General features: G+C 43.9%; 4 protein-coding genes across 5 annotated transcripts; 2 read left to right on the forward strand and 2 right to left on the reverse strand.

The window, feature by feature from the left end:
- Positions 1–558: 558 nt before the first annotated feature.
- On the reverse strand, positions 559–6,352 carry fbxo42 (F-box protein 42). The gene is made up of 10 exons (XM_053483457.1): positions 6,206–6,352; positions 4,899–5,180; positions 4,427–4,543; positions 3,790–3,924; positions 3,547–3,700; positions 3,083–3,193; positions 2,898–2,994; positions 2,682–2,738; positions 2,289–2,405; positions 559–2,169 (listed from the first exon to the last, which is right to left on the reverse strand). The coding sequence occupies exons 1-10, from the start codon at positions 6,312–6,314 to the stop codon at positions 1,225–1,227; spliced, it is 2,124 nt and encodes a 707-aa protein (XP_053339432.1). The 5' UTR covers positions 6,315–6,352; the 3' UTR covers positions 559–1,224.
- Positions 6,353–7,905: 1,553 nt separating this feature from the next.
- On the forward strand, positions 7,906–12,435 carry LOC128510955 (SUZ domain-containing protein 1-like). 2 transcript variants are annotated; one of them, XM_053483503.1, is made up of 4 exons: positions 7,906–8,163; positions 8,531–8,580; positions 9,683–9,931; positions 10,299–12,435. In XM_053483503.1, exons 1-4 carry the CDS (start codon positions 8,113–8,115, stop codon positions 10,387–10,389), a joined length of 441 nt encoding a protein of 146 aa, XP_053339478.1. In that variant the 5' UTR covers positions 7,906–8,112; the 3' UTR covers positions 10,390–12,435. The 2 variants fall into 2 exon arrangements, with proteins under 2 accessions (XP_053339478.1, XP_053339479.1); XM_053483504.1 differs by lacking the exon at positions 8,531–8,580.
- Positions 12,436–13,621: 1,186 nt separating this feature from the next.
- On the forward strand, positions 13,622–20,404 carry necap2 (NECAP endocytosis associated 2). The gene is made up of 8 exons (XM_053483495.1): positions 13,622–13,768; positions 14,760–14,860; positions 15,397–15,501; positions 15,621–15,702; positions 16,067–16,175; positions 17,067–17,220; positions 17,401–17,485; positions 19,441–20,404. The coding sequence occupies exons 1-8, from the start codon at positions 13,677–13,679 to the stop codon at positions 19,481–19,483; spliced, it is 771 nt and encodes a 256-aa protein (XP_053339470.1). The 5' UTR covers positions 13,622–13,676; the 3' UTR covers positions 19,484–20,404.
- Positions 20,405–22,541: 2,137 nt separating this feature from the next.
- On the reverse strand, positions 22,542–23,880 carry LOC128511166 (uncharacterized). Its single transcript, XM_053483856.1, has 2 exons — positions 23,598–23,880; positions 22,542–23,004 (listed from the first exon to the last, which is right to left on the reverse strand). Exons 1-2 carry the CDS (start codon positions 23,878–23,880, stop codon positions 22,556–22,558), a joined length of 732 nt encoding a protein of 243 aa, XP_053339831.1. The 3' UTR covers positions 22,542–22,555.
- Positions 23,881–24,688: the final 808 nt, after the last annotated feature.

The raw sequence follows: 24,688 nt of genomic DNA on the forward strand, positions 1-24,688 counted from the left end.
GCCCCGTGTGTCTCTTTGGGATGCGTCTGGTGTCTGGGGATGATTCTCTCTACCTAGAAGACGGTTCTGGCCTCGACTGGTGTTGACAGCTGTTTCTCTGAGGACTTGACCGTTCAATAGTTCAGCACTGGAACTTTATACAAGTCTACCTGAGTTTTCAATAACTAACTGGACTCCATATTAACATCAACTGTTATAGCTGAACTGCCTGCCAACTAACACACAGTATAAATGCAGATCAATTCCTGCTTTCTGTTTCACCCAGATGATGATTGGTTTCCTGTTGAGTCTGGTTCCTCTCAAGGTTTCTTCCTATTACCATCTCAGGGAGTTTTTCCTTGCCACTGTCGCCCTCGGCTTGTTCATCAGGGACTATCTGACCATTTTGATTCATACACATTCAAGAGATTTTCATGACCCTTTAAGCCTGTTAAGACCCCAAAAAACCCAGAATGTTGGATAAAAAAAAAAAAGAAAAAACAATCCTTAGAAGAACAAGAAGGTCCTCAAACACTACGATAACAGAGCTGATGTCGAATAATGAATTTCAACAAGACATTAAGACTTAGAGGCCTTTATTGTTTGACTTTGTATTGGGTTACACTGCAACAGGACCCTCAATTTCCCTCCCCCATCCCCTCCCAAACAAACATCGATCCACACACACACACACACAGGTCCTATACACATACACATTCGTTCACAGACACATGCAGTGACGCACACACCGTCTCTATTTCGCTTGTGTTTTAAATGTAAACAATGCAGGCAGGAAGTGAGATATAAAAGCAAGGTAGTCAGCAGCGTTCCCCCGTTTCCCCGGCCACTTCATCTGCAATAAGACCGCTATCGCAGGAAACGAAGGAACAGTCTCTTCAGTTTTTCATCTCCCACACACACTCACACACACTCACACACACTCACACACACTCACACACACTCACACACACTCACACACACTCACACACACACACACTCAGGGAGTGAAGGTCAGGAAAAGCAATCACACAACAACGATTCTTCATTAGATGTCCTTTAAATGTGTCAAAATTGATTTCTCAAGAGAGAGACGAGGAATTAGTGTTGGGAATGTGACACACGAGTCGCTCCAGTCTCTCTCCCTAAAAGGCAGGTCTCATGATGTCAGTGTCCAGGTCAGAATGTGGGTAAATTCCCAATCGGACCACCTCAACTAGCGCACGCCGTTCCTCTCGCGCTCCCTCATTACCTTTTAGCACGTACGAAGTACAAGGCATTGGTTTTGGGGTAGTACTTGACGTTCTGTTTTTTGTCCATGAGCCCGCCGAAGATGATGAGCTCTCCTCTGCCCTGCACCACTGTGTGCAGACTCGTCTCCGGCGGTCCGGTGACGGCACCGCTGCCGAAGACGCGCCATCCCACCACACCTTCCGTTTTGGCCCGAGAAATGTCCAGCACATACATCTGCATGGGCTTGCAGCTGAGCGCCTGGTACAGCGGCTTCCCCACGTTTAGGCTCTGCGGCGGCACCGAGTGGCCCAGACGACGCGCAATCGGGGGAATCGAGTGTCCGTCGACCTGCGGTGGGCTGGACGAGGCGGGACTGGAGCTAGGGGCGGGGTTTGAGGAAGACGAGGATGATGACGGAGACGATGACGAGAGAGACTTGACGGCTTCCAGACCTCTGCGGAGTGCAGCAGGGGAGACGGCACCCGGCGGAGTGTGAATGCCGTTTGTACTCGGCTGATCCAGAGAGGGCGGGGCCAAGGATAATGATGCTGAGGAAGGCGGAGACTCCCATCCATAATCTGTAGGTAAATGGGCATGGCCATGTGGGTGAGAGGGACTGGTACGAGGGGAAGGGGAGGAGCCGTTAAGTAAAGTCGGGCTGTCTGGAGCCTGTGATGGAGACGGCTGCTGAGAAGAGGACGGGCTTCCCTCTCTGGCCCCGGCCCTAACGGTCGCTGGGCGTGGCCTGAGTGTGCCCCAGCGTCCATTGACACAGGGAGCCTCCTCTACGTTGCCAAGGATGACGCCGGAGCGCACAGGAGACTGTGATCGCAGAGGGGGTGTGTCCGGACCAAGCGGGGGAGGCGTGGCACTAATAGGGGAAGGGCGGGAGTTCAGGCTCGGGCTCAAAGGGGCGCGCCCGGACGGAGCCTGTGAGAAAACCACCACACACTCACCCACCTGTAGAGAGGGAGAAAGAGAGATAAAGGGATAAGAAATAAGACTTAAATTAAACTTAAAATAAATATAGGCGGAACACTCTCATTAACTAACACACACACACACACACACACACACACCTTGCAGGCCGGATGGCACCAGAGCTCAGGAGCTCCATGTTCCTCATTCTCTACTCGCAGTTGCTGCCATGACCAGGTGGGGGCGCCCATGTGCAACAACCAGGCGTCCTTCAGCAGCTGCAACACACACACACAATCAGATAAAGGTTATAGAAGGAAATTAAACAGCTTTAAAACAGAGGGTTTTAACAATCATAACAGTTAACGCCAGAACCTGTGTATGTGACAAATAAAATTTGAATTTTGAATTGACATCATCAATCATGAGAAAGCAGGAGTGTCAGTTAATAAATACACACGGCATAAACCATATCATTCTACTACTAACAATATAAACACATTAATAACATAAAATTTAAATGTTGATCCTAAAGACGTGAAAGCAGAACTCACAGCGTTCGGGCCTCCACAGCCCCCCAGGATGAGGAGCGTTTCACTGTCTATTACAATCTGAGAGAGAGAGAGAGAGAGAGAACATGGCGTTAGTGGCGTCTCCTCAAGACGAGACCTGAACACAAACATGTAGATCCCGAGCTCCCTCAGTGATGAGTATGTGGCTGTAAAGGTGTGGTGGTGGTGGTGGTTGGGGGGGAGGGGGGTTGGTCTCACCTGGCTCTGGCCTCCGCGGGGGTGAGGAGCCGAGCCGGTTATGGTGGGTTTGGACCAGGACCACTGCTCAAGATCCAAAGCCCACACCTCATTACTCCTGAAGTAAAAAAACACACACACACAATTATGTCTTGTGAAAACATGGAGAAAGGGCTGGTGGAAAAAGGTAAGGAAAAGCTACGCACATCTGTCTCGCTCCAAGAGAGCCACCGAACACCACCATGGTGTTATTAATGACGGAGGAGGAGTGACCAGCCATGGGAGGAGGACCGTGAGTCGTCACGATGCAGTTCCACCTGAGACACAGAGAAAGAGAGAAAGACAGACAAACAGAGAGAGGGAGAGAGACCGAGACCTTTTTATAAAATTATACACAAGTAAGAAAGCTGCTGCAGTAGAACAGTGCGTGTCGGGGGAGGGGTGATGAACATCTGAGTGTTTTATTCCTCTTACACACTGTTAGGTCAGTCAGAAAGCACAAAGAAAAGTAAACTCCTCTGTTCCTGAAAAGGGAAACGTCCTGAGAACACTTCCAGCTACAGCTCTACCTTCGACCATTACGCAGCGCAGACACTGGAGACTCCTTCCATACCAAATTCATTCAACACAGTTTTCTCAAACGGAAGATTGACAGATCTTGTTTGCTCACCAGTTCTTGGAAGGAGAGTAGGTGTGTATCTCATCGAAGAAGCGCTCAGGTTGGTGCAGAGGGTACGGACTGGGGCGGGTCCAGCCTCCGAACAGCACCAGCAGGTCCCTGAACATCACCAGTGTGGCTCCGGCTTTAGGAGACGGGTATGAGCCTGCACACAGAGCGAGAAAAAAGAAACTTCAGCTGCCAGAGACATATTAAGAGCAGTGCAAGTGTGTGTGCACACGTGTGTGTGCATACCTGAAGCGAGCGGTCGTATCCATTCCTTGCTGTTCAGGTCAAGTCTCCACAGGTCATTAAACGCTGCATTACAGCTGCTCTGTGTGCAGCCACCAAACACGTACATCGACTGGTTCGAGTCATAGTAACACGCACCTTTAAAACACACACACACAAAGTGTGTTCTAATTTTAACACTTATCACCCAGCAGAATCACACAAAACTAGGGCTAGAGCTTATGTGCCCCCTGTGGTGGACCTTGGAACTGCATGTGTCCTAAACTATAAAACAAAGCTCTTGGCTCCCCACACACACAAATCCTGGTAATTAACCAATCAGTTAAATCAGTAAAAATCACCACACTGTGTTGTACAGTACTGGAGCTAAAGATTTCTGCTATAAAAAAAACCTTTTAACTCTCGGCTCATTACTCAATTACTCATGTCATTAAGGAGCCAAAGTGAAGAACTTTAGTGAAGTTTTGTGAGTGTAGAACAGAAACCTGGATTCTTTTATAAATATTTGTGCTATAAATCTATTCTATAGAATAATGATTACTATAGTTTAAACACTCAGTATCCTGTTACAGCACATCATTTAGGATGTTTGATGAAGATGAAATTGTGTGTGTGTGTGTGTGTGTGTGTGTGTACTGACTGTGGGAAAAGCGCTGTGTGATGGGGGTTCCAGGATATGGGTAGGTGCGACTCTCCCACTGGATGTTCCCTTCCTGAACGGCCCTCAGGAAACCATGGTAACACTGATACGCCACACCTGCACACATCAAAGCACACGGTGACACTTTGAAGACTTCTAAAGACATCATTAACACCTTTAACTGACACGTCTGAACCTTCACACACAAAGACGTCTGTGATGTCTTCTGACACACTGTCTCTCTGTCTCTCACACACTCCGTCTTATCAATTCAAATGTAGCTTTAACGCTGTCTTTCTCTCCCCCTGTCTGTGTCCTTTTATCCGTCTCATTCTCTCAGTCCATCTTTCTTACTGTTTCTCTCATGTTCCCCTTATGTGTCCCAATCTGTTTAAGTGTGTGTGTGTGTGTATGACTTTTCCTGCCTTCCTCTCTTTATACACTTCAATATTCCTATACCCCCCCCCCTCACCTTTGATGAGGCGGTACCACTGTTTGCACACCAGGGCGGCAGTCTTGTGCTCCTGATACGGGGACAGGAAGGACAGGATGTACTCCAGGACCTCCTCAGGCAGCTCGCCCATGTCTCTATGGCAGCTTTTCCCAGGATGCTTTGTGCAGTTTGAGGTGCTTGCTGTCTCCAATCGCACGTCCTGGGCATCAGCGTGGTGCCCTGTTGCGGCGGCGCCGGTGTCCTCGGTGTCCATTGCAATGAAGCAGGTGTCCTCGCTGTCGGAGGAGCGAGACATGCTGCCTGTTGGGTGCAAAGGTGAAGAGGAGTCAGACTGTAAAACTCAAGACAAATTACATCACAGAAAGACACGTTCACGTTTGATTTTGTGTTTAAACCGGCAGGCTTGCTCGCTCTCGCATGGGCGATAAGGACAGATTAGGTTTCTTTCTTTCTGAGGTGTTGCTGATCATCATCAGATCTCCTGGAGAGGACGTAACCCTAGTGCCGTGGTAGATATCGTGTCGGGACATTTTTTTGCCCTATCACTCAGTACAGTAACTGACACACACACACACACACACTTACAGGAACCTGATCTCAGCTCATCCTCTTACTCAGAAACCACCCAGCTATAGATCACTTTGGGTTTTTTTTTTGCTATTCTGCATGGACTTCAGTTCCAGTTTAGATCACACTGTCATGACAGCTTTTAAAAACACACGCAACCAGTGAACACTAAACAGGCTCGTGTCCGTCATATCCACCTCTGTTCCCCTGTTCCCCCGGCTCAGTCAGGTTCCAGCTGCAGGAGCGATAATAAAGCCAGTCATCTAACGGGACTCTCCGGACCTTTCCGCTTTCTTCCTGCTTCCCCACACTCTCATAACGCATGACTTTCTCTCTCTCTCTCTCTCTCTCTCTCTCTCTCACACACACACACACACACACACACATCACTGAGATATCGACCCTCGCTCATGTATACCTATTGTAGGCTAACTGAATAAGCTAGTCAGCTAACGGTGCGCTTCTTACACAAACACCGCACGCTAAAAACGTCTTCGTAAACGGGTCTAATATCCGTTTATTACGTCCGGATCGGGGTCCAGTGAGACACCGTGTGGAATAAAGTCAGGTGGAGAATGGTATAAAAGCCCCTCAGAAGGCTAACCAGCCGGTGCTAGCATGAAGCTAACGGACCCGCAGACAGACACTGCTTCTCCTCACAGTGCTAACTCGCTGGCTAGCTAGCTTCGCACCTCTTCTTCCCTGATTAAGTCGTGTTTGGACTGGTTTCTGCTCTACACCGTGTCGTGTCGTATTACCGCCGTGTGTGTGTGTGCTCCCTGTGCGCGTCCCGCCGTGTGCTCTGCTCGCTGCCGCTTGCTGGTTCTCTTTATCAGCTCCTGCTGCTGCTCTCCAGACTCCAAACATCCGCCATCTTCCTCCCTACAGCAGCAGCTTACGCATGGGCGCGGGGGCGCGCACGTAACGCCCTCCTCAGAGGCGTTTGGCGCGTTCCGGAGGATCGCGCGTGCTCGCGCTCGTGCCCTCTTAGTCATGAAGTGCAAAAACACAGAACAAACAATAAGAAATGCATCAAATTAACGTAATAATGAATTCATTAAAAAAATCCTGGAGTGCAGCCTTAAAATTACAGAAATTTATCACGACCGACGTCTTCAGACACATCGTTTCATGTGGACAGTGAGAACTTTAAGGCATAAAAGTATATCTGTTTACATAAAAGAGAGGTTTGGTTTGTACATTGGGTCAGAACTCACTCTTTCAATGATATCTTTACATTTCATACATTGGAGGACCAGAAACCAGTCGCAGAAAAATGTTTTGTCTGTTTGTCTGTCCTGCCAGTTTGTGAGCATCATGCAATAGTTCCTGGACAGAATTTACTGAAACTTTGCAGTACTTCGGTATTTGCCAGAAGTTAAAACTGCGGCCATGAATAAATTAAATCAGAACATTGAAGAATGAAGTTATGAGCTGTTACTGCCAGATTACAAACCATAAGTTCTGACAGCGTACTGCGCATACATCAGACTGTGAGCACGTCTCAAATCGAGTGCTGGACAGAATTTACTGAATCTCCTGCAGTCCTTAGATCTCTGCCTGAAGTTTAATCTGCACCATCAGTGAATCTAAATGTGGAGTAAAAGTGATGTTATGAATAGTTATGTGTGGGATTTAATAATCTACCTTAAAATAATCTACTAATGCGCTACTGTCTCAATGTAAACAAACACCTGCACCAATAGATATTAATTAGAAAAGATAAAGTGAATATTTTGACTGGGATTAGTTCATATTTTCACTTTGGCTGAAATAACAGCGCTGAAGTGGTATAAGTGAATTTTAACACGCTGGAGTGGTTTTAAGACAAAACTTCATCTTTATCCTTTTATCTACTTTTTCTATTTCTCATCTGTGATTCACTCTCCGATTACCGAACAGGGTAACCACCATGGAGTTGTTTGGCCTTAATGCCCAGCATCAGTTTTGGAGAAAACAGCATTTCAGCAGACACGGCTCATACGCACTGTTCGAGCACAGCGGTGTAGGGGTGATGATTTGGGCTTGTTTTTGCAGGCACAGGACCGGGGCACCTTGCAGTCAATAAAAGGCAAATGTGAAGCCATCTGTTGTACAGCTAAAATGTGGTTGAAACTGGGTCAAGCAACAGGACAAGGATCCGAAATACATCCACATTAGGAATGGCTGAAAACTAAAAGAATGAAGATTTTGGAATGGTTAAATCCTAGGAGATCTGTGTATATAACGAATGCCCCAAAACCTTAATGAACTAAAGGAATGTTGTGAAGAAGAATGGACCCAAATTCCTCCACAACCATGTGAGAGTCTGATACAGTCATACAGTGAACACTTACTTTAAATGATTTCTGCTAAAGTTTTTTTTTTATTGAGTTGCCAAACGTTGCCAGGTGGCGTTACCTAGTTTTTCTGCCCTCTAGCGGCTGTTTCTGTAAAAAATATATATATATATAAAAAAAGAGTATGCGAAAGAGTGGAGCAGTTGTGATGTTTTGATGAAGCCACACTTTACCAAAAGATTCAGTTCTAGAAGAGAGGCTTTTATTCGGAGTCGAGCCTCTGCTTCGGAGCTTCTGATTCACACGTAACAATTCTAGTGTGCAGAGCTTTTTTTTTTTTAATTAGTTAGCCAGTGTGGCTAAGTAGCCGTTAGCTCTGAGTAACCATGGAGGATGAAGACGTGTCTGATAACTGGGAGGAAGCAGCAGATAGCGGAGTAAGAACAGGAGAAGAGTGTTTTGTTCACAGCGCCATGAGCGTGTTGTGTAGATTCTCACAGGCCTGACTTCTTAATCACCATAACAACTAACTATTGTTAGCATCTGTTGCTTAGCTGAGATTAGATTTACTCCTCTTCAGAGTCTCTGTGCTATAAAACACGACGGTTAAACAACACGTTAAGTATTTGTACCCGCTTAGTTGTGGATTGTTTTCGTACTTAATACATATTTATGGTATTTTTGTGTGGGAATGTTGTCTCTTAGCCTATGCTAGCCGTCGGTTTAAGCTAACTGGCTAATGATAGTGTAAGAGGGAGCCCCCGGGTCCTAAAGGGAGTTGGGTCACGTGTGTTCTCTCTGCAGGAGATCGAGAGGCGACTTGAAGCGAAGCTGAAGATGAGTCAGAAGTCTGAGTGAGTGTCTCTGTCTCACACCCTCACACCGCACAGCGGGATTAGACACAGGCTTATCAGGGTAGTCGAGCGACGCCTTGTTGGTTTTAAACGATGCATTCAAAAGAATCGACTCGCGTGCACGAAAGAATCAGATCAGCGGACATGACGCAGGATGAATCGATTCGTTCGTGCCCGCGAGTCGATTCATTTGAATCATCTAACAAACTGTACTGTATACTGTAAATGTAATTTTAAAAACCTTTCATTTATATTTTAGCCTGTAGGATTACACTACAATATAAATATACAAAATATATTTATTTATGTCTATATTTATATACAGCTGTACATTTATGGACTTTAATTCATTCAATCTGAGTTCTTAAGTAAAAATTTTGTATTGTGAAACACATGTTCCCATCGAAAAATAATGGGAAATAAATAATTTTCATAGGAAAACCCAAAATACTACTACATTTACATTTAGGCATTTGGCAGAAGCTCTTATCCAGAGCGACTTACAAAAAGTGCTTTTAAAGTTTACTTTAAAGCACTAATATTACCAATTTATCACACTATAATTATGTTTAAATGTAAATCCAATCAAAACATTTAGAAATGACATGTAAATGAAGTAAATATAGGTAATAAATGTAAATGTATAATAAATGTTAATTAAAAGACATTAAACCTCACTTAACCTTTATTTATGTTTCCTCTTAGCACTGGCTGCTTTAAAAAACAATCTAAACGCGGGTCCTTTTTCTTCTTGCTACTGTTTTTGGGACCCATGGTGCTACGTCTTCACTTAAAAAAAAAGAATTTGTGTTACTGACTCAGAAACATCTCCCGGACGTACATGCAGTACTTAGCCGGCGTTTGGTTCGGTTTGTTCACATACCGAAACAAATTTCTTTAAAAATTTTAGTTAGAAACTTCATGCATTTGTCTACCGAGATAGCACTGTATATGATTATGTAATATTAAAACAAATGGTATGTAATTCTAAACTGCTTTAATGTTTTAACACACCCAGACTGTTTATTCAGTGTTTGACCTGGGCCATGTTTATGTCCTGTTTCTGCTGTCTGGATTAACCCTTATCTCTGTTCCTCGTCAGGAGTGTACCTGTGAAGACGGGTGTAGTGATCCAGGACGAGTCCCTGCCCGCCGCCCCGCCTCCCCAGATCCGTATCCTGAAGCGCCCTCCCAGTAATGGCATCCTAAACTCACCGGGCGCGAGCACTCGACCCACACAGCAACCCAAGTCTCTGAAACAGAGAGAGGCCGAGTACGCCGAGGCCCGGAGGAGGATTCTGGGTAGCGCCAGTGCTGAAGAACCCGTTCGGGAGAGAGAGGACTCGGACAGGTGAGACACACTAGTTTAGAGAAGGGTTTTCTCATGAGTTTTGCTGTAATCTGATCGTGATATTGTGTCATTATGTCTGGTTTTATTGTGCTTCGATGAAGCTGTAGAGTTTCTCAGTGCTGCAGATACAACATTTTAAAAAGGTATTCTTATTTAAATATTGTAATTCCTTATATATAGGAAAAATTATCCATTTTAAAATGCATTTTTAAACGCTGTCCAGAGAGCGTTTGTAAACTGGGTGTAAATCTGCGTGTACAGCAGCACTGGACGTCACCTGTAACACTGCATGTGGTTCCTCCAGTCTTAAGAGTCTCTGTGTTTCAGTTTTTGCCATATTTTTTATTTATGAATTGTATTTTTCCAGATCAGCGACAGACCCTCTCCAGACGAACAGTAACGTTATTCGGCAGCCCCGGGGGCCGGACGGCACTTCAGGGTTCCGCCTCAGCAGATAGAGAGACAGTGAGTGCCCAGGACATAAAGAAAACCAGAGCTGCTTCGGTAGCCGGTCCCCACTTTTCAGGTTGAAAAAGGGACGATGCCATGACCGCGTGATCGTCGTCTCAGTGCGTACACTCCGAGTCTCTCTAACACTCGCTGGGGTCCAGGCAGGAATCACTGCAGTGTTAGAACGCGGGTTCAAAGCGCCTTTGACCTGCCCAAACAAAAATTTTAAGGAAACAGTTAGTTAATTATGGTAAAACACAGAATTAGTTAAGCTTCAGGGATGTCAATCCGTCCAACCACACGTGCAGTCTCAGGAGGATGGAAGAGACACCCGGAGACCGCAGCAACCCAGCAGCGAGGAGAAGCACAGTGAGAGCTCTACAGAAAGCTCTCCAGCTGGATACTGGTGCACATGTTTCTGACCAAACACAGCGTGGCATGAGACTTGCACAGCATCCAGTATGACCTGTGTTCACGGCCCACCATTGGCACCTCATTCATGTTTACACTGAGAACACGTGACGGACGTGAAAGAGTCTAGGAGTCTTGAGATGGCGTGGTCCAAAATTGTGATGCTTCAGCCGTTTGGCGGTGGGTCAGTGATGGTCCAGTGGGACGCACAGAGCGTCGTGTCATAGCCAACGGAGCCCTTTCTGCTCAGAGGTACTGGAGGAAATCCTCATCGAGATCAGACCTGCAGTGGGCACTGATGGAGGAGGACCGGTGGAGGACGAGGCCCAGCCTTATGCGACAGGGTGGTTAGACATTGTCTGGTCCTCGTGTCCCCCAGACCTGAATCTTGTCAAGCGCCTACAGGACATCGTGTGTCTCTGTATCGGATGCCACAACGGATGTCCAGGAGCTCGCCGATGCCCTGCTCCGGGTCTGATGGGAGACACCGACTCATCAGGAACATGCCCGGGCGTGGTCGGGTCGGGAGCGCGTAGTTCTGAGTCATGTTACGAGGAGCCAGTGTGGTTTTGAACACACTCCTTCACTGACTGTTATGTCGTTGATTGTTATCAGGACATGAAGTAGATCTGAACCAGATTAAACTGCAGCAGCCCTTTAACTCTAAAATAACGTCCACACAACAGGTTTATAATTTAGATCTTCACCGATCAGGCTCATGGTTTAAATGCGTGTTTTAAAATGTGTTTGTGTCTTTGTGTGTGTTTGTGTTTATTAGTACTGTAGAACTCCTTTGTTTCTGATCTTTAGACAGACACATCATGGTTTGTATAACGCAAAATATTTTATGAGCCTCAGACCTTTCTGTGGTCGAGAACAAACCCAAACCGAACTAGCCCTGAACCCAGTACTGCATCGAAAATGCTCTTTGTGAAGGTACGAGATAATTACAACACAGACAGATTTTAAAAATTTATACAACCAGAAGTATTCCTGACGATTGATTTATGTAAACATCACATTGTGAACATCTTTTAAGTTGTTAGGGGATTTCCCCGTCTTTATCGGGAGCATTTCAGTATTTAGGTTTGTCCTGTTTTAAGTCTGAAGCCTCACTTCCTTCAGTCAGAAGCAGGTGTTATTCTGCACACAGGAAGTTGCCTCTGCAGAAATCTTCACCAGCCACTTTCACTTCCTTAAACTGACTTGAAACTCCCAACATTTTAAATATTAAGTTGTTGTTTTTTTTCCACCCACTGTCACTACGGTTTTCTGTAGAACTCGGTCATGAAGATCAAATAAAACAGCAGGTTTCAGTAACCGATGAACCCTGAGAACCCCCCCGTGGTGTGTGTACTGTGTAATCCAGGTGTGGTGGTGATGCGTCAGGAGGTGATCTCTAATAAACACACACTGTAGGTAGGGTTAGTGAGTACGCACAGGCAGTAATTAAGTCTGTGTGCTTCGGTCGAAGTGTTTATTTTCCCACAATCCTCTGCCTTAATTACAGCATGCTGTCTGGTGTCGTACTTACTGAATGTTTAGGGGAAAAAAATCATTCTGGAGTTTTATCTTTTTCTGTCACAAATGTTCTTTGTTTTATGTGTCATTAAATGATTTGGTTAGCCTTCTGCATTCATTTACTATGTGGTTTGTGTATCCCTGACTATCACCACCGTCACCATGTGGTTCTTCTCCTAACTGCTACTGTTTAGTTTGATGCACACGGTCTTCATGTTGTGTTGCATTATAGCCACCCTTCAGTGGAATTAAGAGGAACTAACAAAACCCTGATCCATCATGACGACGGCCGTGTGATATCCACAAAGCCAGCTTCATCAAGATATCGTGTTAAGAGTATGTTTCCCCACTGAACCATCAGCTTTGGAATAAACTGGATGAATTGTAGCTTCCTCGGAATTCCAACATCAGCACATGAGCTAATGTTCCTGTAGAGGGTGTGACTAAACAGAAATACACACACACCAACATCTAGTGGGGATGCATTATAACAACAGAGGGAGGGACCGGGGAATCTAAAAAAAAAAAACATTACAGGGTGTACACACTCATTTACACACTATGGGTGATTTGGGAACGCCATTTAGCCTAATCTGCATGTTTTTGGACTGTGGGAGGAAGCCCGCCAACCACGGAGAGAACATGCAATTTCCACACACACACAGACCCCGAGGTGTAAACCGAAGCCGTAACCTGGAGGTGCAATGCGACCGTGCTAATCACTACGCCACCGTGCTGCCAAACACATTCAAGTACATTTTATTTATATAGAACTTTTAACAGAGGCCATTATTGCAAAATATCATTAGAGAATCAAAAAGAAAATGGACAAATGAGTTTGAAATGTGTGAAAAAATATGTATAAATCAAAATAAGAAATGGTCAGGGGTGCACATACTTTGGCTCATATAGTGCAGCTTTTGTCTCTATTATTTGGAATCTACGAGCTATTCACGTAAATTTAATTTTAAATGATTGTTTGATTTAAGTGATTGTATTATTGGTTGTTTTGTTTATTTGTTTAACTCTTAAATGTTTGACGTGTAAAAGAACTTTATAAGTTTTGGCCCCCTGTATGATCTATGCTTATGGGAGATGTTGTAAAACTTAAACTGAGTACACAAAAGTTACAGAGAAACGGGATGTTTCAGGCGAACCAGTCATAATATGCATTTATTTATTACATATAAAATATAAGATGTGCAGTAGTAATAACAACATAATATAGAATCCTGTGTAGACTGTGTAGACAGGACTTTTATTTTGGACTTTCGGCCTCTGGCTGTTAGACCGGAAGTGCCCCGCGCACTTCCTCCCTGCTGTTGCTCAGGTGAGCTGTCCGAAAGTTTGTGAGAACAGCAGGATGGCGGACGACACATACGAGTCGATTCTCTGCGTTAAGCCGGAGGTGCACGTGTACAGGATTCCTCCACGCGCCTCTAACCGGGGGTATCGGTAAGTACGGAACGGAACGGGACAACTTTAATAACGACACTTTTCCCACTTCACCGGGGGAGCGCGAGCTCGTTTATACGGATGTCAAAGTTCCGGGAAGATCATACATATGCTAATTCATCGAGTAATAAACACAGTGATTGGGTCGCTTTGGCACAGTTTAGCGGACAAATTTCAAATAACGGCATATTTCACATAAAACGAAGGAGCTGCGGGTGACTGGAAGTTTCCAGGACTTTCTGTTAGCATGTTGCTAATTACTGTTTATCTTTGACACGAAGTAGTCCTGCGGTGGCAAAATCAAGCGTTTACAAAATTGTATCATATTTATATCGTGTGTGTGTGTGAATGTGTGTGTGTGTGAATGTGTTAGTTTTAAAAATGAATTCATCCGACACCAAATCGGGAACTGACGGTTTATTGCACGAGACCTGACGGAGTACGGTGTCCCGGATGTACAGAGGAGGCGCTGACACAAACGCGTTTATTAATATTTAATAAGTAAATTAATAACTAAATTATAATAATTAAATTAATAGTCAATAATGCTAATGAAGGTAACCGAGCTGTTTATCAGTATAATTAAGTCATAAAAATAAAGAAAAAACTAGTAAAAACAAACACATTCAGTAATTTAAACGGCTTTTCATTCGAATTTTACAGTAACAAGTTTCTTTTATATTCATGTATATACACACACACACACAGTATGATGAAATGTTTTTTTTCCTATAAATTATGCCGATTTGTATCACTGCCTCATTATTAAATATAATACACATATTTAAATACCCTGACATGAACAGTTCACACAAGCTGCATGACTGAGTGTGTTTAGTAGTCTGTGTGTGTGTGTGTGTGTGTGTTCATATCCTGACTGTAAGTGTAAACCATTCCAGGTTTATAAAGTGTTCAGACTGTACAGTCAGGTGTGTGTGTGTGTGACCCTGTGTCGCTTTAATGTGATTAGTGTGTGAATTGTGTCACGCAGTGCCGCTGACTGGAAGCTGGAAGAGCCGGCGTGGAGCGGCCGCTTGAAGATCACCGCCAAGGCCAAAACCGCCTTCATCAAACTGGAGGACAGGAACACAGGTTTGGCTTCTTCTGTGTGTCTGTCCATCTGAGTGTGTCTGTCTACGTGTCTGTTAGGATCTGTCTGTCTCTGTGTGTACAGTAAGTTCCCTACATACGAACATTCGAGATACAACCAAGAGTCCGCACATGTTAGTTTTATACTGTGTATAGCCAAGAATATTACCTACATGTTTGTTGAATTTACAAACAAATTGGTGGGTTGGGTGGGTGGGTAGTTTTTCATTTTTCTTTTTATTTGATAATAATAATTATACATTTAATTAGTTGCTTTTGTAATGTTTATGTATGGCAATTGTTTAAAAAAAATTGGACAAAAAAGAACTTACAAACAAATTGGACTTATGAACAAGCTTTCGGAACAGAACTTGTCCGTATGTTTGGGACACACTGTATTTGGATCTTTGTGTTTGTGCCGCTCTACCTGTTTCTGTGTGTGTGTGTGTGTGTTTATCTACTCATGTGTCTGCATACTGTCTCCGTGAGTGTGCATTTATAAATCGGTTGTCTGTGTGTGTGCGCGCGTTTTTTTTCAGGTGAGCTGTTTGCACAGGCTCCAGTGGATCAGTACCCCGGTGCGGCTGTAGAAGCCGTAACAGATTCCAGTCGCTATTTTGTGGTCAAGATTGAAGACGGGAACGGTAATACCACCTTTAGTAACGTGTGCTGTTACTGTGTGTTATTATAAATAACGTATGTTACATTAAGCTGATTGTTTTTGCAGTTCCAGTGTAATTAACATCATCTCGTTGTGTTTCAGGACGACACGCGTTCATCGGGCTCGGCTTTGCTGACCGCGGAGACTCGTTCGACTTTAACGTGGCCCTGCAGGATCATTTTAAGTAAGAAAACACAGAGTATAAAACTCACACACACAGTAGGGACAAGAAACTCCAACTGGCTGTCATGTTAAAATAATTTAAGAGCTGAGGTCTGGTCTAGTTATAAGCAACATGATTACAAACGAACAGTGCTTAACGCCACGTAAACTCTGTTAATCAGATCGATGCTAAAAGCGTCTGTTGTGTAGATATTGTGTTATGTTGTACATGTACACATACTGCTGGTGGCTGCTTCCGTCTGTGAGACGTGGCGGCTCCGCCCATGATTACATCACTGCGTCCAGTGGCGAATGGTGTTTTAAAAGCGAGGTTTACAGGATTGACCTGTGTGTGACTTGTGCAATTCTCTCTGTGTGTCTCTCAGGTGGGTGAAGCAGGAGGGTGAACTGGCCAAGCAGGAAGCCAGTCAGAGCGCAGCTCCCAAACTGGACCTGGGCTTTAAAGAGGGACAGACCATCAAGATCAGCCTTGGGGTGAGAGAGAGACGGACAGAGACACAGCATGTTAAAACTCAATCAAAACCGGACCTCACTGTTTTTTGACACTTTTGGGGGTTTAAGTCTTTTTTTTTTTTTTTTTTTTTTTTTTTACAAGATGGAGAAAACTGTGTTTACGAGGGGCGTTCAAGTCAGAGCGGGACTTAGTAGTACAGAATAACAGATCACAGCACTGAGAGTAAAAACTTCCTTTATGTTTTGATATAATCCCCTGGTACACTAATGCACTTATCCCAGTATTTCACTAGTGCTTGGACACCATCAAGGTAAAAAACGTTTTACTTATGCCATAGCCATGTCTGAATCATGTCAGAAACGCCGGCCTCCCAGGAACTCCTTTAATGGCGATCCCAAACATGTAGAAATATCTTGGAGTGAGGTCAGGGCTGTACGGGGGACGTGACGATAACTCCCCGCCGAGTTCCTGTAATGTACGAATGATGTTGAGGAATAAGTGTGTGTACTGTTCACACAGACAGATGTGTCACGTAGGCAAGTTGGCGGCGTTGATTTTCAAGGATCAGGCGTTCCACTCGTTCGCCCCTAAACGTTCACGGGAACGACTGCAGTGGGCTCTGAGCCAGGCTTATTATTCACGGACGTCATTCCAGCCTTTAAAATGTTTCCATCATTCAAATGTTTTACTGCGGCTCATATAAACATCAATTGTTTTTACTCCTACATTCTCCAGAAAGTTCATCAAAAGTCCCAGTTTGACTTAACCGGCCCTTGTAAATTGGTTGCAAAAATCATGCAAGACCTTATCTATAGAAATGTTATATTAACACTGACTGGAGATCAGAGGCAGAGTGGCTGCGTCCAAATTAAACACACCACTGATACACTCTTACAAACACTCTCTCTCAGAACATAAAGAAGAAGGACGCAGCAGGAGTTAAGTCACGTCCCGCTGGCGCTGGGGCACTGCTCCCACCCCCTCCTGGAGGGAAAAGTGGCGGACTCCTCTCTCCTCCTCCTGTCACCGCCCACCAGACCCCGGCACCCACTCAATCAAGTACAGGTAATATTCATATTCTGTACTAAAGCGTGTCCCCTCACGTCTCCTGCTCTAATTAAATCAGGCGTGTCTCCTGATTGGCTAGAATAAATTGACCCCAGACCAGTGTGTGTGTAAGACTGATCAGCCCTGATGCCTTCACCCTCATAGTGATATCATCTCTTTCTCTCTCTCTCTCTGCAGGGATGTTGCTGGATTTTGGTGCTCCGGCTCCTCAAACTCAGCCGTCTCAGGACCTGTGGGGGGATTTCACTGCTGCTGGATCAGGGTCAGTATCAGCACCATGGAGGGAGGGAGGGAAGGAGAGAGAGAGGGAGTGTATGAATGAGTGAGTAAGGGGAGTGAGGGAGAAAGGGAGTGTATGAATAAATGATTGAGTGAGCAAGAGAAAGGAATAAAGAGCGTTTGAGTGAATGAGGGAGTGAGGGTGTTAAGGAGTAAGCAAGGAAGGGATTGAATGAAAGAGTGATGGAAAGGGAAGCGAGCAAGTAAAGGATTGACTAAGACTCTGTCCACACGAAGCCGGTGCGTTCCCTATCCGATCATTTTTTTCGTGAACACGGCGTCGTCTCAAGAAATATCTGCGTACACACGAAACCACTGAAAAAGGTGTAGTATATATGCCAGACCAGTATGGGGCGCTGTAATTCTGCCATAGAGATACACTGTACACGGAGAAGAAGACTTTGAGCATGTGCATAACCTTGCGCACTGTATACGAACCAAGAAGGTGTTGTCCATTATCGCTTGTTGCTCATAACAGTTGCATAGAAACAATAGATTTTGCTGTAATAAAGCTAGTAGGCTTTGTAGCAACACGAACACAATCATGTAGTCCGCCATTATTGTTGTTGCTGTTACGTGTGACGCAGCCGACACGTGATGTGATGACATCATCGTTTCACAAAATATACGGATTGGCCGTACACACAAAGACACAACGGTGTCGTTTTCAGATTTATCCACTTTGGGACCCGGTCTAAAAAAATAGCGGTTTCAGTCTCCTAAAACGCCGGATCTGTGTGGACGAAACGCCAATACGATAAAAATTTTTTAAGTATACAGCGAAACGCGTCTCCGTGTGGACAGGCCCTAAGTAAAGGGAAGGATGGAGACCTGGGGGGGGGGGGAATGAATGAGTAAGGGAGGGAGGAAGTGAATAAGTGTATGAGGGAAGAACTGTGTGAGGAGTGAGGAAGGGAGCGAGTGTTGGAGTAAGTTTTGTTATCATTAGGGATGTATTATGGAAGCTATATCGCCGTGTTTCAAGATTGATTGTGTTTGATGTTTCCTTTTCTCAGATTTAATAACTTTTTATGTAATTATTAACTTACTGTAACGTTTATATGAGACCCAAAGTGGATTTTATACATTAATGAAATGAACAAGGACCAGACAGTAGTGAAGGGCATCACCAGGAGCCGCCCGATACGATACCTGGGTGCGATTCTGTAATGGAAAAATCCTGATTCGATATAAATCTGACTTCATTAAAAATTATAACTAAACTCCGCAAATAATCCTGCAGGAATATAAAGGAAGTTTAATTCAATTCAATTTTATTTGTATAGTGCTTTTTAACAATTGTCATTGTCGCAAAGCAGCTTTACACAATCAATAGAATTATTTAAGTTTGTATGGAATGTGAGTGTGTATGAATCAGAATGGTCAGATCGTCCCTGATGAACAAGCCGAGGGCTACAGTGGCAAGGAAAAACATTGTGTGATGTGCAGGGAAGTGCAACATTGCACCACATCAAATTCAAACATGTATAAATAAATAATTTTATTTAAAAAAATCAATTTTTTAGTCACTGTAGCATTACAGGAGTTAAAGAATCGTGATGCATCTCGGAATCTTTTTTTTCTTTAATTGCTGCTAAACAACATAATTGTGAGCATTAAATCTGACACATGATTTTACTGTATTGCAAAAAATATATAATAAGTTGTTAATAATAGTAATAATAATATTAATAATATAGTAGTTAATGTATTTTTCTCTCATTATTTCAGAGCCTTTGTTGTACTTCAGAACAATAACTCATATCTCCCAAGTGCAATTGATGTTTGTTTTTTCTTTCATCATCAGATGCCTGAATGTTTTGTGATTGTCAAAATGTTTACTAACTAAAAATTCCTTATTAATATTATCATCATTATCATAAATATTCTGTGCTATCAAATGAGAAATCTCTTTCTCTCTCTTTCTCTTCTCTGCAGCACATCTCAGGAAACTGTAAAACCAGGATGGGTGCAGTTTTAATTGTGTGAACGGGTACTTGTGTGTGAGGGCAGGAAGGCACACACACACACACACACACACACACACACACACACACACAGACACACCCTGTTTGCCCTCAGAGAGAGTTTGATGAAAAGCTGGAGAGACAACACAATGAAACACAATTGTCTCATTCTCTCTCTCACACACACAAACACACACAGATTTATAGTGAGTTGTGTCACATGCACACATTTTAAGCTCACTGAGAACATTCCACTTTTTTTGTGTAGGAAAGTATTCTTGAAGTGTATTGTTTTTCTCCTGCAGTGAGATCTGCTTTTATCTTTTATCTATCGCTTTATTTTTTCTCTTCATTAACGATAATGTTGTTTACTTTTGCGCTTTTACTCAGAGCGTCGTGTTACGAGTGAAAGTGTGTGTAATCCTCTCTCAGAGCTGAGGGCTGTACGATGAGAAACGCGTCTGTTCTGTGGGATTTGACCTCACTCCTTCAGGTCTAGAAGAGCGCCCCCTGTCCTGGGTCTCACTGGTGTTTTCTGGGTTTTATACGCTAGCTTGCTGGCCTAAATTCCTTCATTTGGGGCGCATGAAGGAACCAGTAATTAAATAAGGAAGAGTTTTATTTGTAACAGTAATGTTTAAAGCATCGGGTTGTACAAAACAATAAATCTATTTTATAGTGTTACTTTCCTTTTACTGCTAAAAACTCTGCAACTCTCTAAATGCATTCACTCAGAAATCTCTGAATGTCTGTGGAGGTTTTTTCTTCCATAAACACACACACACACTTTATGATCCCGTTCTGAAATCACTGTCTGTACTGTGATCACCTTTAAAGCGCTTAATCACTTCACAAGTGCCTTTAATCATAGAAACACATGTATAAAATGTAAAGCAACACTTTTATTTGTAAATAAAAATCTTTTTTTCCCCTTTTTTCCATCGCTTGATTGTCATTTGTTTTGATCTCTAGACGACGTTGCAACGTGGTACAAGTATAAAGTCTGCTTATTTTCGGGTTGTCAGCACTCTGAAAAGGGAACGTTAACGCATCATTAAACCAGAACGTGACACTGGACGCCGTCAGTGCTGTGTGTACGAGTTGACCTGTTATACTTTGTTGAAATGGTGTGACGGCCCTGAAACACCTGTTCACCTGTAGTGAGGCCGGGTCGTTTGCCAATTACACTGATCATAGCATTATGACCACCTGCCTTATATTAAGTACATCCCTCTTTTGCCACCTTAACAGTGATTCACTGTGTGTTCTGACCTCTTACCAGCATTAAAGGCCAAATTGTAATGTCTAGACAACTCCAAAACTGCAGCTCTTGTGGTTTGTGTCCCAGGCTACAGTGGTCAAGACCTGCCAATAGTAATCCAGGGAGAAGAACCGGGGACAAGGAGTGTGTGGTGTGGGCACTGAGACGTGCCATGATGTACACGCAAAACTAGCAATAAACACCTTAAAGGGGTCATACAGGCCTACATGCACTTTTTTAAGCTGTTTGGACTGAACTGTGTGTTAGGAGAGTGCGTACACAACCACTCTACAATGATAAAGAGCCGCCCAGTGGTTTTCTTTTCATTATTATTACAATAACATGCCCCTTCTGAAATCAGGCCAATCGCAAATGCCTTGCCGTGTGACGCCACACCACAAGAGGGCGCTCCTACACTAGTTGATTGACACTGGTGTTTTAGCAAAGACCCGCCCCGAGTGAGAAGAAGTGTGTACAGTTGTTGGGTGTAATAGCGAACACGGCAGTCGTCATTCACTACCTAGGGTTAGTGACCTAGGGTACCTACCTAGGGTTAGGTATCTGAGCCACTGAGGACGCAGTGGCTGAATTTAGTTTTTAAAGCTAACGTCCCCGCCGATCTACCTAAATGCGTTCATGTTTGCGATAATCATTTTTCACCAGACTGCTTTATAAACGCGGGTCAATATGAAGCAGGTTTTACTAGGAAGCTGCTCCTAAAAAATGGATCTGTACTAACGCTTCGTGTTACTGCTTCATCTTCACCAGGCTCAGTGAGTGTAATTTATTTTACTATGACTCTTTGCAGATCGCCTTTTCTAATAATCACGATGAATGCGGAGTGTAAGTTAACTTATACTCTCATAGAACATGGTTATGTCGTCTTCTCTATGTACATCCGTCTCTATATAATCCCTAATCGCCCGTTTATAATAAACAATGCATTGAGGTGATTGTCTAGTTGCAAACTGTGTACGTAGTCGGAATATTATGCTTACCTTTGTAACGTTAGATGGTTTATAACGATGTCTGTCGAAGATTAAGAAGTCATGTAAACACATCAGTAAACACATCGCGTCCGTATCTCTCTCAGTAAGTTTCTCCGGTTTTTGTTGTTGTTGCTCGCGACAGCGTAACAGCCCGTTAATTCATGCCCATGCAGTGATGAGAAAGACAAATCGAGTCGATGCATGTCCATTCCTTTAATTTCTGCGTTGTCAGGCGATATTACAAACTTCCGCGTAGGTTCCGTACTTAAATCAAACCAAAAACGACTGAAGAAAACAGGCTCAGCCTCCATAATCCAGCGTTTTCCAGTTTGGACTGCATTACCCACAAAGCACTGCGTTGTGGGCAATGCTTTGTGGGTAATGCAGTCCAAAGCATTGCCCGCACTGGACTACACTTCCGTGGCTATACCCCACGTGTGTTGTGAAGACACGCCCCACAGAACTGGGGGGGGTGGGCTCAGCAGAGGTCATGAGCATTTAAATTAGCATGTACTGAAACAGGTTGCTGAGAACAGAGCTAGTTTTTACCAGGTAAAATTAGTGTTTTTTTTACACAATAATTTTTAATTTTTAATTAACGTATAATACAAACTTTTTATTAGGACACCCTAAAGATCATATTAACATTTAATGAAAAATATGACCTTTAAACCCCCCAAAAAAGGTCACCTCCAGGGGGCGCCAAGCTGCTGTGCTCTGACATCTGATTAATTTCAGGTAAGAATTCTAAACTGCAGTAGATTTTAGAGGTGTTGTAATAAATGATAAACCAGAGTACGAGTAAAAAGTGTTTAATAATAATAATAATAAAAACATCACAGCCAGATATTTATGGACCTTCCTCTCCTCCCTCTGGTGCGCATGCGTAAGCAGCGCGGCGGGTCCGTGGGTTGTGCAGATGCAGTCGCAGACCCCGTGTCTCCTGGAGAAGGAGCCCAGCGCTCGGCTGCGTTAGCGAGTCTGCGCAGACTGTCCTCCACAGACACCAGCAGAGGGTAAACCCTGCTCTCCATCCTGCGCAGACGTGTGTTCATGGTGCGCCGCAGGGCTCCGAGTTCCCGCTGCAGCATGTCGAAGCCTCGCTGCTGCGCCTCCAGCATCGCCCGATCGCCTGGCCCGGGCTGGTCGTCACGCCGCCACTGTGTGGCCTGAACAGAGTCCTCCACCTCCACCTCTATCTCTGCCCCGCCCATTGCCTCTACCTTCTCCATCTCATCCCACACCGGCTCTGGTTTGGGTGCCGACACGGTGTCGATCTGCCGAGCTGGAAAAGAGCGAGATGCTCATTTATTACTCTCACATAAGTATTGAGACAGGAAACTTTATTTGGGGTTTAATTAAAACTTTTATGACCTACATGTTAGAAGGTAAACTCTAATGTTTGCCATCATGAGCTTTTAGTAGCAGTCACTAGGATTATTTTGATTATGTAATCTGTTTTTAAAAAAATCCACAATAATGTAAGAAGGACAGCTGGACCTGTATTGTCACGAACATTACCTCAAATTAACATCAAATTGTCAAGCGATTAAAAAATAATCTAATTAATTATAAGCTCTGTGATTAATTAATCTAAATTAATCGCACATGTCAATTTTGTCTGTGAAAATATTTAAAATATTGCAGTTCAAATTAATTTTGTCGTGTCATCTCGGGTCAGCGCGATACACTTTGTTCTCTTTTCTGCGTCGTAAAGCTGCTGGACTTTGGACACGGTTGTGCTTCTCGATGGCGGTTTGTAAGTTTTGTCAGGAGATCCTACAGTATCTATAAAACCTCTGCTAACCTGCTGCGCTCTGCAGTCCAGTGCAGTTCATGCTGCAAGACAGTCAGTGACTCAGTCACAGGTAGACTTACTCAGCCTGCAGCTGAACGCCGGGTCGAGTGTGGCTTGTTGAGGCTGACTGCTAGCTCCAGCGTCAGGGGCTGTGCTAGCTCGGACCCCCGGGGTCACTGCTACATACTTTGCATGCTTTGCGTTGAGGTGATATTTCAGGCTTGAGGTACTCCGATGGTAGGAAAATTCCTTATGGCAGAAACTGCAGAGAACGACGCTCTTATCGACAGCACCGTCTGCATGTTTTTTAAATGTAAATGTTCCATTCAAGGGGCCAAGCAGTGTCTTCTCTCCTGACTCCATCACATTACAAAGCCACTGTGGGTTTTTCTTCTTTTGTCATTTTGGCAGTGTAGACCCTACTAGGCATATTACTGCCCTCCTCAGGATAGACCTAGCTAGTTCAGTCACAGTGTTAATCATGCACCATGTCACTGCGCACCACTGAACGCGATTAATCAGCGGTAATTTTTTTAACCTGCTATTTTTTCTGTGATTAATATATATTATGCCACTGTTGGGCCCTTAAACAATAAAATTAACAATGCATCTTGACCCTAATAACCTGGGATATGAAAAAAAAAACTCACAATAATTACCATTATCATTGATTACCTAGTTATGAAGGCACTTGGTAACAAAGGCTCATCAAAACTGCACAGATGACTTATCTTGTTCTTGTTTTATGGTGGTTGGCATCCAGTAAGTTAAAGACTAGTAAAATGTAAAGTTGTGTGATGAACCTGTTTATAAGGTCAGATTTTGGCACTGCATGAATCCATGGACCCAACAGTCCATGCTGGTGGAGTTGAGGTGATGGTGTGAGGACGATTTACTTTGTGCACTTTGGGCCTTTTAATACCCAATAACAGCCTGTTTGAGTGTTGTTGTTAAGCATGTGCTGTCCACAATTTATCATTCCTTATACTTCCAGAGCGATGATGCACCATTTCACAAAGCTAAAGCTATCTGAAACCGGTTTCATAAACATGACACCGAGCTCAGTGTTCTTTAGTGCAATTCCCAGTCTGAACTCATAGAACCCCTCTGGGACGTGATAGAACAGGAGATTCACAACTACATGTACTATGCAGTGATAATAAGACCTACC

The sequence above is a fragment of the Clarias gariepinus genome, chromosome 23, assembly GCF_024256425.1.
Source record: "Clarias gariepinus isolate MV-2021 ecotype Netherlands chromosome 23, CGAR_prim_01v2, whole genome shotgun sequence".
NCBI lineage: Eukaryota > Metazoa > Chordata > Actinopteri > Siluriformes > Clariidae > Clarias > Clarias gariepinus.